General features: G+C 49.2%; 1 protein-coding gene across 5 annotated transcripts in view; it reads right to left on the minus strand.

Annotated features, from left to right (window-relative positions):
• The window catches only part of RTKN (rhotekin), a 462373-nt gene that overhangs the window by 193315 nt on the left and 253784 nt on the right, over positions 1-15274 (minus strand). The window contains exon 1 of one of the 5 annotated variants that reach the window (XM_069632476.1): positions 12701-13010. The exons of the other annotated variants lie outside the window; for them this stretch is intronic. Coding sequence (XP_069488577.1) covers positions 12701-12724 — 24 coding nt within the window. The 5' untranslated portion in view covers positions 12725-13010. Of the gene's footprint in view, positions 1-12700; positions 13011-15274 lie in introns of those variants that run through there. 5 annotated transcript variants of the gene reach the window in all.

Below are 15274 nucleotides of genomic sequence, written 5' to 3' on the forward strand. Positions count from 1 at the left end.
CACTAATGTGCCTCCAAACATATATAAAATAATTCTGAGACGGATGAACGTCTGCATCCACTCCAACACACTTGACCCTGTGGAATTAAGTAAGAGATTGTTCTGATTCAATTGTCACTCAATTATGAGTTATTCGTATGTTTTTTATGTTTTCTGATTTTTAAAGTGATTTTTAAAGTGTACAACTTTTGTCCCATTGTGTATAGGTGACAGTTTTCTGATACTGCCCTCTTAACTTTTTCATACATTGCAAACGATGTGAACATCACCAATAGATGACTACTGCAATAAAACATGCACGGTGTTTAATGAACTAATTATGCATATACCTTTTTAGATCACGTTGTCTTTCCACAACCACACATCAGCCTCATCTTAAAGAAATGTGTTGTCCTGAAGATGGCCCTTTCACCTATTTTTGAATGGATACCTGAGAACGCATCCAATTTGATATTTGGCCAAAACATGTCGACACTCTTTTTCTCGAATAGCGTTTAAGTCCATTTGCTATAGTTAATTTCTTTAAATGTGAAAGGAGGACTGATAAAATCCCCCCCTTTCCCCTTATTGTATGTTCTATCATATAGACATTTGTCTTTTGTGTTTTTTCCGTGATTCATTATTGTATAAAGATATGTTTTTAATATTTATGATTAAAATAAGATTTATACATATTTTTTTCTTTTTCTTTTGCTTCCAGTTTGCTTGATGTTGTTCCTTTCTTAATGAGTTCGTTTGCAATGCATTGTTTTTGTGACAGACTTTTGGTGTCGATTTGTATGTGACAATAATCGACCAATCTCTACCCACCCCCCCTGGGTCTTAGTAGTGAGGGGTTTTCCAATTCTCTGTGCTCCTTGCACCTATTTTTTGCTCTTGATTAACGTCCCTTTTTGAGAATTGGCCCCCCGAAAACAAATATTTGTTGGGACTTTGCCTTTTTCTTGCATATCTATCAAAGTAAGACAGACAAGGGATCACAGTGCAATGGTGTTTAGTGAACTTTTATCAGTGGTGTGAAAAACACCTTTCTAACCCTAAATCTACGATGGGAGCAAGCTACAACCATCAAATAATAATAATGCAGCCCTAGTGGAGTCTCAACAAATAAAAAGGGCCAATACTAAAAAAAACATATTGCCAATCATTAGCGCTATACTACAAAATAGTGTAGGATAATATTCACAAAAAGAAAAATGTTTGCAAAATGATGAGTCAGGGTGTTTAGGCAGGGGCCTCCCTTCCCGATGTTTTTAGCAAAGTCCAAGGCGGGACTCTTGAGCAGAGCCCGGTCCTGGGCGTCTCCGGCACAAGTTCACAGTTACTTTTAGCAACCTCAGGCTCTTCTTTAGTGTAAAGTCTCTTGCCTCAGAAGACCGGTGTTCCATAAACAATAAAGAAAAGTTCCTTTCTCAATATTCACGTAGGGCATTGGTCTTCAAACTTTTTATACCAAGACCCCACTGAGCAAACAAATTGTTCGGGTCCCCCCTGTTCCCGCCCCTCTGTGTTGTTTTGTATAGCGATAGCTGTGAATTGTGTGATGTCCTTACTCAAGCACCCTGGATTGTTTTGTATATGAGACTCTGACGAGCATGCCAATCAAAGAAGTTGGAAATCCACTTGGCCAGTGGTCTTCAAAAATGTTTGGCCTGGGGCCCCCCTGAGCAAACTTTGGGCAGGCCGGACCCCCAAAAAAATGCCAAATGGACAGTAAGTATTGTGTACCGTCACTGCACCCTACTCCCAGTATAGTCCCTGGGCTCCCCCACCTGCACCCATCACAGTGGCTGGGCGCCCTCATCCCACTCCTATCCAGTCCCTGGACTCTCCCCACACCATCACACACCCTGGGCTCTCCCCAACCTGCTCCCACCACCATCCCATGGTTTCCGCCCATCCTGCTCCCACCACAGTCCCTGGGCTCCCCCATACCGTTCTCAACACAGTCCGAGAGCCAGTGGCAGCTCGTGAATTTTCTAAGTGGAGGGGCATAACTATTTCCCCCAAAAATGCCATAGCGACCGAGCGCAGTGAGGGAGTCCGAACCAATCCAGGGGAGTTTGGGGGGTTTCCCCCCCGTGAATTTTAAAAAATAAAATAATGGGTTAAAATGTTGCACTGTAGAGCATCCTTTTAAAAAAAATGGTAAATATCCAAACAGTTTGCAATTGCTGATAGGGAGGTCCAGGGGGCAGGCATGACATGTTTTACTGGACATCTGTGATAGAAATCCAGTAAAAGAAAAATACCTCCACAGCACCTCAGAAGGAGAGCTGATTTTGGCAGGTGGGTAGGGGGATTGTGCAACAAAGGCAATTAGGCATTTTTAAAATGCCTTTGTTGTACAACCCTCCTTTCCCCCTCTATCCACCACTTGCCAAAATCAGCTCAATGGACCAAAACAAACTAACACACACTCATTCATACAGCAATCACTATCATTCACACAAGCATCCATCACCATAAACTCACACATAACACAAGCATTCACGCATCCATACACAGGTTTCAATAAAAAAAAATGAACATAAACATATACCTTCTGCATTGGCCTGCATGTGGGTGCTGAAACGCCCTGTTCCAGGCTGCTCGGTCCGTATGTGCAAGGAGGCGCAGGAGCTCCCCCTCGCATGCAGACATGCAGTGCCCCAGCCAGCATTTCCAATGAGCTATGCAATGCTGGCGAAGCAAAACGCCCCAGCACTTGCATGGCTCAGTGAGCGTGTGCAGCTGGGGAACTGAACTGTCAACGGGAAATAGGGTTTCACTTTGACAGATCAGCCATCCCAGGAGCACTCCCTCAGCTGGAAAAAGCAGCTGAGGGAGTGCTCATTGTTTCACTGGGCTGGCTCCATTTCTCCTCCATAATGGGTGAGGGAGCCACTGGGTGGGCACCCCCTCGCCATTATGGATGAGCCGCCAGGCTCGGACTGGGCTATAAGGCAATGCCTGTACCAAAAATACAAAATGCTAGTGTGGGCCAGTCAAAATGGGCCACCTTTTTTGGCCAATGTGGGCCAGTTTGATGAGTTACTTCACTATGCAGTTAGTAATTTTGACCATTGTTGCTGAATAAATATTCTATAAATATCACAATGTACTTATATTTTAACACAAAGCACTCCCTTGGGTACTATTCAAACAGTCTGTTAATGAATAACCATGTACAACTGCGGGCCCACTTTTTCATTGGTGCCTGAGACAGTGTCATGCTTCAACCTGACCATGTGAGACGCCCCTGCCCATTTCTTCCAATCTAAAAAAAAAACATTTTAAAAAAGATGTTTTTGTTTTGTTTTTTACATTTCATGCTGGCCTATTGCGGCCAGCCAGGGATGCGGCCGTGGCCCCCCACGGGGCCACGCCACACAGTTTGAATACAGCTGACATTGGGTGATTTACTCTTCACCCTGAATCCCCCTCAGTCGGGCTCTGATCCTTCTTTCACCATTAGCCTCCCTCACTCGGGTTCAGACCAACTACAATTTATAAGCATCCCTCAGTCGGTTATACATTTGTCACAACAATCTTCTCAGGTGTTGTACACCCAGGATCCCCCTCTTCAGGGCTCAGACCAACTTCAGTTTACAGACAATTGAAGACTTTGGAATGTGCACAGGATTCAACGTAACCTGCTGCAGGACCACTTCACTTTTACAGTTCAATCATTCCTCCCTGTTCAGGGGTGGAGCACCAAACTGGGACCATCGAATGAGCACCCACGTGGCTCCAGACCACTCCGGATCTGGTACCGATTTCGGTTTCACAGAGAACAATTGTATACCAGTTCTCTTTCTTTGTACAATGTTGCCACTTCACAGTCTGGTCGGCTATCAGTTTCTCCAACTCATTGGCTGTGCTGAACACGTTGGCGTGGCTTTTCCTGTCGGAGTCGAGGACGGTACCACAGGGGCAATCACTTCTCCCAGCCTTGGCTATCAGTGTAGGGTCCCCCCTCCCCCCCGTGTACCTTTGACACACGCTACACCATTCATCAGCTGGAATTCCTGGTCTTATTTATCTTTTACTTGAAGCTTCTTAAAAGTCGGGGTTCTGGGTTGAAAAGGGTAAGGGTAATTCCCTCCTTGTCGTCCTCTCTGATCTCGCTGACTTTCTCCTCGTTTTAAACTGCCATCCCGGAATAGCTGCCTCATTGTACATTTGGCCTTGCTCAGAGTGTGCTCTTGTGCTCCGCCTTTTATCCCATGTGGAGAAGCGTTATGGAAGTCAGGTGTGTGTAATTATCAGTAATTGCCTGACTCTGCCTGACCCTTGTGTTGGGACATGTCAGGTACACGTCTCTGGTGTTAGTTCGTTGTTGCTCACAATGAAACTGCCTGTGAGAAAGTGTTTGTGTAGGAAAAGGGTGGTGGGGGTTGAGATTCCAGGTATCCAACCTGGTAGGATGAGGAAAGGTATTATAATGAAGGGGGTGCCTGTGTCTCGCCCTTAGGCGTCCCACCACCACTACCTGAAGACCACCCCCAAGCCAGGTGATCCTTCTGCACTGGTCCACCCCAGGAACTGATTCCAATAGAGTTGGCTGTCTCCTGGCCACCTGGATGACAGATCCCCGGGGACTAGCGAGTGAGACACCTTTAGGTTTATCACAGCTCAGACCAAGGGGATCTTACCAGTGTCAGTGTGCGCCTCCTGCAGGAGTGCGCTCACAGCCAGTGTCAGTGTGCACCTCCTGCAGGAGTGGGATCTTACCAGTTTCAGTGTGTGCCTCCTGCAAGAGTGTGCTCAGAGCTGTGGGATCTTGCCAGTGTCAGTGAGCGCCCCCGGCAGAAGTGTGTTCAGAGCCAGTGTCAGTGTGTTCCCCCTGCAGGAGGATGCTCAGAGTCAGCATGTGCCTCCTACAGGAGTGCGGTCAGAGCCAGTGTCAGTGTGCGCCTCTTCCAGGAGTGTGTTCAGAGCCAGTGTCAGTGTGTTCCCCCTGCAGGAGTGCCGACAGTGCCAGTATCGGTGTGCGCCTCCTCCAGGAGTGCGGACAGAGCCAGTGTCAGTGTGTTCCCCCTGCAGGAGTGTGCTCAGAGCCAGTGTCAGTGTGTGCCTCCTCCAGGAGTGTGCTTAGAGCTGTGGGATCTGAGCAGTCTCCGGTCAGTGCTCAGGACTCCGCCAGTAGGAGGCCCATACTGACAGACACTTGCTGAGGAAGCCGGGCAGGGAATGTGGCAGCACAGTGTTTTTTTGGGTGGAAAGAAGAGGACAGGCCAGGTGCCACTTCCAGGTTCTCTTTGAAAGTAAACATGAGGGTATGTTGCCCATTTGAGGGTCACCTGGGTACAAGCGAAACAGAGAGGGGCTTTGGCGTGGCCAGAGTGTGTAGCCTATGGGAGCAAGAGTGGGGATGAATACAATAGCGAGGTATGTAGTCTAGGGCGAGGCTTGCGTACTGCGGTGGCCGTCTTCATAGAGCAAAGCTACTAAAACCTCCAACATCAAGTAAGTATCAGAGGTCGTACTTAGAATTTTTATCTGTGTGATGCAGCTCCTGGGTGTCAGGCATCACTCGTTAGGTGGGCGCTACACCGGGGGAACCAGGAGCTAGAACATAGTGCGCAGCAAATGTAACTTTTGCGTGAGATGCAAACTAACTTTTTTCCATGTTTATATTATGCAATATGCTTCAGTCTCTTTAGAGTCCTTTATTCTCTTTTATACATATACCCAAACCTACACAGTTAATGTTACATAGCTTTGTTTTTGTGGCGCCACTTGCCTGGGGAGTCTAACGTAGCTCCTGGAAGCTCCTGGTTTCAAGGTAACCAGGCTCGTCTAGGCTATAACCAGGAGCTAGATAGCTCCCAGCTCCTGGCAATTTCGAACCCAGAATGTACTTTCCTCCAAAAGGGCTCTAGAAACCGAGCTGGTGGCCCATGGATCGAGAGGGGACCCTCAGCTTTCTGCAGGACCAGAGACACCTGTCCCCATTCTCCAGACCGCCCGGGCCCCCACCATGAGGCTGGAGCACAAAGCAAGGACACATGCCTTTGAAGTCATTGGTAATGAGCTGTCAGGTGCCTATTGAATCCCTGGCCGTGTGTTTTGCTCCCTGCTGCCCTTTCCTGTTGCTAACCCAGCTCCAGGGCCTGGCCGCCGCTTCTATCTCTCCTACCACCCGTCTGGCTAGGCTCTTCCCCGCAGGCCCTCGTTGCAATACGCCTCAGCTCTTTCTCCATCAATGTACAGATTCACCAGGACAGAGCGCTTCGTCTCAGTAATCAGCGCGCGGCAGCAGAATCTCCTGCGGCTCAAAGCCAGGCAATGCGCTTGCGCCCCGCCAGCTGTGGTGGCTCCCTGCACACAGCCGCATCAAACCATTCTACAACTGTCCGTCACATCCCAGTGCGCCTCACAGACACATGCCCAGGGTGCACTTCCTGTACACACAAAGCTGCACATTGTCCCTAACGTGCTGTCTGTCTGTGGCATGATCACCGCCTGTGCCACACTTTATCATAGTCAAATGCTCCCAGTGGCTTTGCCACAATATCTCACGGACACACCAACAGCATATATGTTGACTTAGATGTTGTATGCTACACTGTGTTATGTTATGCTACGCCGTGTCATGTTTTAAGCTGTCTAAACAAATGGTACAATGCCTTGCTCTGCTGGAAGCAGTGTGTTCTGTTGCCAAAGCTAAATGCACCGTACCAAGACTCTTCCTGAGTGTTACTGTAGGTACTCATTCACTACTTCAGGGGGGGGGGTGAGGGGATATGATGTCGATTTCATTTTATACTAGCTGGATAGGTCATGTTAGATCACGTGGATGTTTCAGCATAATGTTTTGCTTTAAATGTCTAATTTTTAAGCACCTTTGACACTGCATTAAAATAGCATGTAGTTACCCCCTAAATATACAAATAAGAACAGAAGTGTAGACTAGGAAGTCTAATCTGTTAACTAGACTGTGCGCCCCTGTTTCAGCCCAACAGTCACACAATGCCCTCTGTAAACAGGGCACAGTAACTGCAGCCTATGCTGAGAAGTCTAGACAGGGGCTGGATTATGCAAATTAACTCCCATAAGCACCCAGGCTCAGCCTAAGAGGATTCCTGCCTTACACACCAATATAACCATTACCTTGAAGGCCCTAGGAGGACTCAGTAACCTTGAGAAAAGCCGGACTGGGGCTTCTGCTCCCAAGGAAGCCGTGGTTGAAACCCCACTCTCAGTTAAATGTGCCCATAGTTACCCCCATCTATAGAACCGGGCTGTTCAGGGTTCAGGAGAGCGTATAGAGGGGCTTTGCACGCTGGGCTTTCTTGGGCGCGCTTTTTATAGGCTTTAGCTCATGGCTCACCAGGACGCTGTGGAAGGCTCAAAAGTCTGGACATAGACAGTCTTTGGTCCTTAAGCACTTTGCACACAAGCACAAGCCTAGGGTTCTGGTAACTAATCCATAACTAAATGAGGAAACCCAAAAAAAATGATGTTTTTTGCTCACTTTTCAGGGAGCTGTTGCAAAAATGGCAAATTGGATTTCTGACAAAAAGCCCCTCCCAAATGTTGTTGGGGGCTCTAGGGACATATGTACAAGGGCTTTGCCACCTGTGTTTTCTTGGGCATGGCTTCAACATGCTCTTGCTCCCATTGAAGCGAGTAGTCCAACACAGCGAACACCACTTCTTGTACCATCTCTCCTTTCGGCGCTGCGCCCCAGAGAAAAGAGTCCCACAATAAATTTGGTCCAATTGTACAGACAGCGCCTCCCTCTTTTCCTTCTCATGCCTTCCTGGGCCTCTCATCCTCTGCCCTCATCCCAAATAACTACCCATCTTTACTCCTCCCTACCCCTACTGAATATTGTATTATACTCCTCATTATACTCCTCGTCTGCAACTCCGACAGGCAAAAGCGCCTTAAAGCCATGAACTATGGCTGGGGGCGTTATACAAATTCAAGGCAACATAACATAATACAATGCACACGCTTGTGTACAATCACAGAGACTTCTACGCCCAGTTGCAAACACACACTCCCAAAACAAAATCTATTTGACAAACATTGGCTTCCAGTGCCACTGTGTATGCACACACTCATTGGCTGCCCCCTCACAATAATGCACACTGGTCTACCAATCATATCTACACACTGCCCATGCCTACGGGTCTTCATATACTGTCATAGTCTGACTTCCATGTGCACACTCAATGTCTCATGCACATTTGCAGTGTGTCGCATGCTAGCGCATTGCCTTATACGTTCTTGCACATTGGCCTCTACACAATTCACAATTCGACGCTCTTCACATCATTTCTTAAACACATCTGCACACTTTCTTAATTTAGTTAGGATCTGGTGAAATAATACACTTGTAGTATCGCACACCCCTGCAACGTCATGCTACAAGCAACCATGTGATAAATGCCTACGGTCTCTTTCACTCGCGTGCAGCAGTCGGTTACTTTCAAAATACAGTCTTGTTACAGTCAGAGTCACGTGCCCAGGCTGTTTCTCACACACAAACTTTGTGTACCACACTCCACCTCGTACTGTACAGGCTGGGATACTGCCAGCCACACACGCTAGTACGCCAGCCTGCACATGCTGCCTCTGTCTTCTTCTTGCTGAGAGATTTTATCCATCAGCAGTGATTATTGGATACCGAGCCTTGAGTCTCATTACTCCACCCTCTCGGGTTGAGTGTGTAGTCGTGTGTTGGGATTCTTCATGGTCTGTGTGGACTTGTCACAGTGGGGCGGGTTTCACAGGGTCTTCGCCGTGATGGGCCGTGGGTACCGGTCGAAAACATGCTGCCTTTCACACACCTTTCATATCTAAACCCTCACACTTCTTTCACACACTAAGTTTCCAACAACACAATGACACCTTCCCACAATCCTATTGAAACTCAACTATGCACGCGACCTCACTCACTCACCACCATTCACACAGTGCCACAGACAGACGTCACATCATTCACACAGTGCCACAGACAGATGTCACATACATACAGTACCACAGACACCTCACATCATTCACACAGTGCCATAGACAGCGCACATCACCATTCACACAGTGCCATAGACGTAGCACATCACCATTCACACAGTGCCACAGACAGACATCACATCATTCACACAGTGCCACAGACAGACGTCACATCATTCACACAGTGCCACAGACAGACATCACATCATTCACACAGTGCCATAGACGTAGCACATCACCATTCACACAGTGCCATAGACAGCGCATATCACCATTCACACAGTGCCACAGACAGACATCACATCATTCACACAGTGCCATAGACAGCGCACATCACCATTCACACAGTGCCATAGACGTAGCACATCACCATTCACACAGTGCCACAGACAGATGTCACATTATTCACACAGTGCCACAGACAGATGTCACATTATTCATACAGTGCCACAGACAGACATCACATCATTCACACAGTGCCATAGACGTAGCACATCACCATTCACACAGTGCCATAGACAGCGCATATCACCATTCACACAGTGCCATAGACGTAGCACATCACCATTCACACAGTGCCACAGACAGATGTCACATTATTCACACAGTGCCACAGACAGACGTCACATCATTCACACAGTGCCACAGACAGATGTCACATTATTCATACAGTGCCACAGACAGACATCACATCATTCACACAGTGCCATAGACGTAGCACATCACCATTCACACAGTGCCATAGACAGCGCATATCACCATTCACACAGTGCCATAGACGTAGCACATCACCATTCACACAGTGCCACAGACAGATGTCACATTATTCACACAGTGCCACAGACAGACATCACATTATTCACACAGTGCCACAGACAGATGTCACATTATTCACACAGTGCCACAGACAGACGTCACATCATTCACACAGTGCCACAGACAGACGTCACATCATTCACACAGTGCCACAGACAGATGTCACATTATTCACACAGTGCCACAGACAGACGTCACATCATTCACACAGTGCCACAGACAGACATCACATCATTCACACAGTGCCATAGACAGCGCATATCACCATTCACACAGTGCCATAGACGTAGCACATCACCATTCACACAGTGCCACAGACAGATGTCACATTATTCACACAGTGCCACAGACAGACATCACATCATTCACACAGTGCCACAGACAGATGTCACATTATTCACACAGTGCCACAGACAGACATCACATCATTCACACAGTGCCACAGACAGACATCACATTCACACAGTGCCATAGACAGCGCATATCACCATTCACACAGTGCCACAGACAGACATCACATCATTCACACAGTGCCACAGACAGATGTCACATTATTCATACAGTGCCATAGACAGCGCATATCACCATTCACACAGTGCCGTAGACGTAGCACATCACCATTCACACAGTGCCACAGACAGATGTCACATTATTCACACAGTGCCACAGACAGACATCACATCATTCACACAGTGCCATAGACAGACGTCACATCATTCACACAGTGCCACAGACAGACGTCACATCATTCACACAGTGCCACAGACAGATGTCACATTATTCACACAGTGCCACAGACAGATGTCACATTATTCACACAGTGCCACAGACAGACGTCACATCATTCACACAGTGCCAAAGACAGATGTCACATTATTCACACAGTGCCACAGACAGACGTCACATCATTCACACAGTGCCACAGACAGACATCACATCATTCACACAGTGCCACAGACAGACATCACATCATTCACACAGTGCCACAGACAGACATCACATCATTCACACAGTGCCACAGACAGACATCACATCATTCACACAGTGCCATAGACAGCGCACATCACCATTCACACAGTGCCATAGACGTAGCACATCACCATTCACACAGTGCCATAGACGTAGCACATCACCATTCACACAGTGCCACAGACAGACGTCACATCATTCACACAGTGCCATTAGCTAACCATCTATTCCCCAATCCCGTTCTGACACCAGCCTAAAAATATGCGCTCGCCACTTGCTAGTGTAAAGGGACTCTTGGTGAGTAAGACATTATGTGCTGAGTAAGACATTATGTGCTGTGTCTATGTGGAAAATGAGTGGGCAACGAATTTTGAAGACGGGCAAGTAGCTTGCTGTGCCGACACCTTTAGATACTGCAATCCGCAGCCCGTGCATGGCATCAGAGATAGCCTCCCACACCACTCTTGTAATACCCCATGAACTGCAGCCACACACGCCCTCTTTGCCAGCCACACACGGCCATTCACGCATTGTTAAAAACTACAAAGTGTACTCAGTCATTGCCACACCCTCACACCAGGTAACACCCTTGAATACCACCATTCACAAACCCTCACACAATGCCATTTGAACAACACACACCATTTGCACACCTCTGCACACCCTTGTATGCCAGCATTCAGACACCCTTACCCACATCCACACGTTCAAACCACAGAGCACATGGTAAAGGACACGCACACAAGAAAGAACACACGGGTGATGTGGAACTGTGGGATCAAGCCCACGGTGATAAATAACACAGTCAGGTTAGTGAATGTGACTAAAAGCCCATTGACGTCTATGGGGGGCTTGCTGGGAGTGTGAACTGAGTGTGACAACGGCCGAAGGCAGGCGAGTTGGGAGGTACACCTAGAGACCGGCACCCATCAGGGAGTACGTTTTTTAGGAAAGCGCCCATACAGCAGATCATACCAGTGCCACAAAGCTGTGTAAATGGTAGGAGTGCAAAACAAATGCAGCATAACAACACCCCCCACTAACCCAGAGTGGTGCGCGTGCCAAGTAGTGTTGCACCTCAAAACTACTGTGTTACTTAACCTGTCCCTACAGGGCTCTGCAACCATGGGCTCTCCAGATGTTTTGGACTACAATTCCCGGCAGCCCTAGCCAGCACAGTCAGAGGTGAGGGATCTTGGGAGTCGCAGTCCAGAACAGCTGGAGAGCCGCATTTCCACACACACCGCTATGTGCACGCACTCGTGTGAACACTCCTACACACCATCAGTACACCTTACGCACAGAGAGATACGCAGTTATTCACATACCCTCGTGCGCGTGGGTACAAGTCCCACCACTTGTACACACATCATCCACACACAGCTATTTCTATACCCTTCCCCCACCACACACACGCCACTAGTCGCATAACTTGAGGCACTGCAATACACTACGCTGTCCTCCATACACCGCCCTTCCTGCACACTGGCACATCCCAATTTTCATATCACCATTTGAACATTGCCCTGCCCACACAGACGTGGGCACAGCCATTTTAATCACCATTGGCACTGCCAAGGCTGCTGCCTTTGAAACACAGCTGTTGGCACACCCATTGAAACTGCCTGGGCACACCTCACACAGGCCACACGCAGGGGAAGCCCCCAACGCGATGTCAAACAACCCCCTCGGTTTGGAAGAAGGGAATTCTACTCTGGACCAAGAGGGGCCTACATGCCATGGCCTTTATCGGTAGGTGGCCACCAAGTCGTGTGTGCTTCGCTTTGCATTCTGGGACTTGTAGTCCTATGTTTATAGGCACGAAGCAAATGAGTTGCAGTTGGTGCTTTACAAATTACCAATGCATAAATAATTGGCAAAAATCAACTGCTAGTGGCCCGGGACATGTTGGCATGTATGTACCGTGCGTGGCCCCAACCGCCCAGGGGCACTCGGACACACTTACTTTGCAGTTTGTGCGGCTCTCCATCTTGTCCTGCTCCCCCGGGCGCTCCTATGTCCTTAGCATGGCCGGCGCCCGCCCACTTGCCGCAGCTCACACGGTGCGAGAGGCGCAGGGCTGCCGTGTAGGGCTGCCGTGTAGGGCTGCCGTGTAGGGCGCGCGCGGGGCGGTGGCAGCCGGTGGAGCCTCGAGACAGCTGACTGCAGAGGCGGGCGCAGAGGGACCCCGATGCCTGGAAGCCCCCGTCCCAGCCAGGCCAGACCACTGCTCCCCGCGTATGGTCGGCGCTGGGAGCGGATGACATCAGCCGGCTAATAATAGCTGCCGGGAGGGCCGTGGCGGTACTGGGGGACTGCGAGGGGAGGGGGCGCGCAGCAGCTGCAGCTGGGAAAACACGGACTGGGGCGCTGGGAGGCCGGCTACTGCGCCCTCCCCACCCCCCAAAAAATAATCACACGGGAGCGAGGTCACTCCAGGCGAGGGGAGGCGCCGACCCCCCATATGCCACCCGTGCCTTATTTACTGGCCTTAGAAGAGAGAGGGCACGCGTTGCCCCCGCTGGGCGCTATACCATGCATACCCTAATGAAGCGGGGGGAGGCGGGGGGGGGGTGTCCCCTGACCCCACTCATATGAGTGGGAGCCCCGCCCCCTAAATGAAAGCACAAGTGTCCCCCTCCCCAAAAAAAAGCACAAGGGGGAGGGGTAAAGTGGTCACTGCAGGGGAAGCCTGAAAGTACCCCCCTCCCCCAGAATAAACACTCGCACAACAGCGGGAGTGGGATGGGATTATCGGCAGTGCGTGGAGAGGGGCCGAAACCCTCTCCCATTCACAACCACCACAAAAGTTATTTTTTTAAAAGACATCGGGGGGGGGGGGGGAGGGCACAGCAGGAGAGCTCCCATTATCATCAAACAAGCACACAAAGCAATGGCCATTCTCGAGAAGGGGGAGGGGGAGCGCACGGGAGAGACTCTCCCATACAACTTAAAACAGTGGGGGGGGGGGTGCGCATACATGATCATATTAAGAGACTTGGAACGAGAATGGGTCGCAGGGCTCCAGTTCACACCCCAGATTCTGTCACCCTCCAAATCGACCCAACAAGCCCCCCACCGTGGTGTGTGCTTTAGTGTACCCCAGGGGAAGCCAGCCCCCAGCATTTCTCCTCCCCCGTCGTTAAAAGTCGTGGTTGGACGTTTAAAGAGTTCAACGCCATCCCAAGAGGAGAGTTCACTCAAAATCGACTCCTTCCCAGGGGATACTTCATTCAAATCAGTCAGAAGCCAGGAGTGTCACTCCTCCCCAGGGGATACTTCATTCAAATCAATCAGAAGCCAAGAGTGTCACTCCTCCCCAGGGGATACTTCATTCAAATCAATCAGAAGCCAGGAGTGTCACTCCTCCCCAGGGGATACTTCATTCAAATCAATCAGAAGCCAAGAGTGTCACTCCTCCCCAGGGGAAACGTCATTCAAATCTATCAGAAGCCAGGAGTGTCATTCCTCCACAGGGGATACTTCATTCAAATCAGTCAGAAGCCAGGAGTGTCACTCCCCCCTAAGGGATACTTCCTTCAAATCAGTCAGAAGCCAGGAGTGTCACTCCTCCCCAGTGGATACTTCATTCAAATCAGTCAGAAGCCAGGAGTGTCACTCCTCCACAGGGGATACTTCATTCAAATCAGTCAGAAGCCAGGAGTGTCACTCCTCCCCAGGGGATACTTCATTCAAATCAATCAGAAGCCAAGAGTGTCACTCCTCCACAGGGGATACTTCATTCAAATCAGTCAGAAGCCAGGAGTGTCATTCCTCCCTAAGGGATACTTCATTCAAATCAGTCAGAAGCCAGGAGTGCCACTCCTCCCCAGGGGGCACTTCATTTAAATCAGAAGCCAGGAGTGTCACTCCTCCCCAGGGGATACTTCATTCAAATCAGCCAGAAGCCAGGAGTGTCACTCCTCCCCAGGGGATACTTCATTCAAATCAGTCAGAAGCCAGGAGTGTCACTCCTCGCCAGGAGGAGACTTTACCCCAAATCCAATCACACAGGCCAGGGATGGCATCACAGCCTAGAGGGAGAGCATGTATTTCACATTAATCGCACAGGCCAGAGAGTGTGACTCCATCCCAGGAGGGGACATCATTCCATATCAATCGCTCAGGCCAGAGAGTGTCACTCCATCCCACTAGAAGATGTCATTCCATACAAGTCACACAGGGCAGACTGTCCCTCCGTCCCTAGAGGAGACTTTACCCCCAAATCAATCAAAGACCAGGGTTGCCATCTCACCCTACAGAGGCAGCTTTTATTTTACATGAATCGCTCAGGGCATGGGCTGTCACTCAATCACAAGAGAAGGTTGTATTCCAAACAATCACATATGGCAGGGAGTGTCTCATCTTACCAGCATTTATAAAGCTGAACATTCAAACTAAGGGTATCTTGGCGCTAGCTGAGGCAAGATGGCAGAGGGACCGAAACTAGAATAAATAGCTTTTGAGAGAGCGCCTAAATGAAAGACAGTTCTCCACAGCTTGAAGAGTACGCGGAAGAGAGTTCCACAGCAAGGCAGAG

The sequence above is a fragment of the Ambystoma mexicanum genome, chromosome 6q (genome assembly GCF_040938575.1).
Source record: "Ambystoma mexicanum isolate Mex_15411 chromosome 6q, UKY_AmexF1_1, whole genome shotgun sequence".
Lineage (NCBI taxonomy): Eukaryota > Metazoa > Chordata > Amphibia > Caudata > Ambystomatidae > Ambystoma > Ambystoma mexicanum.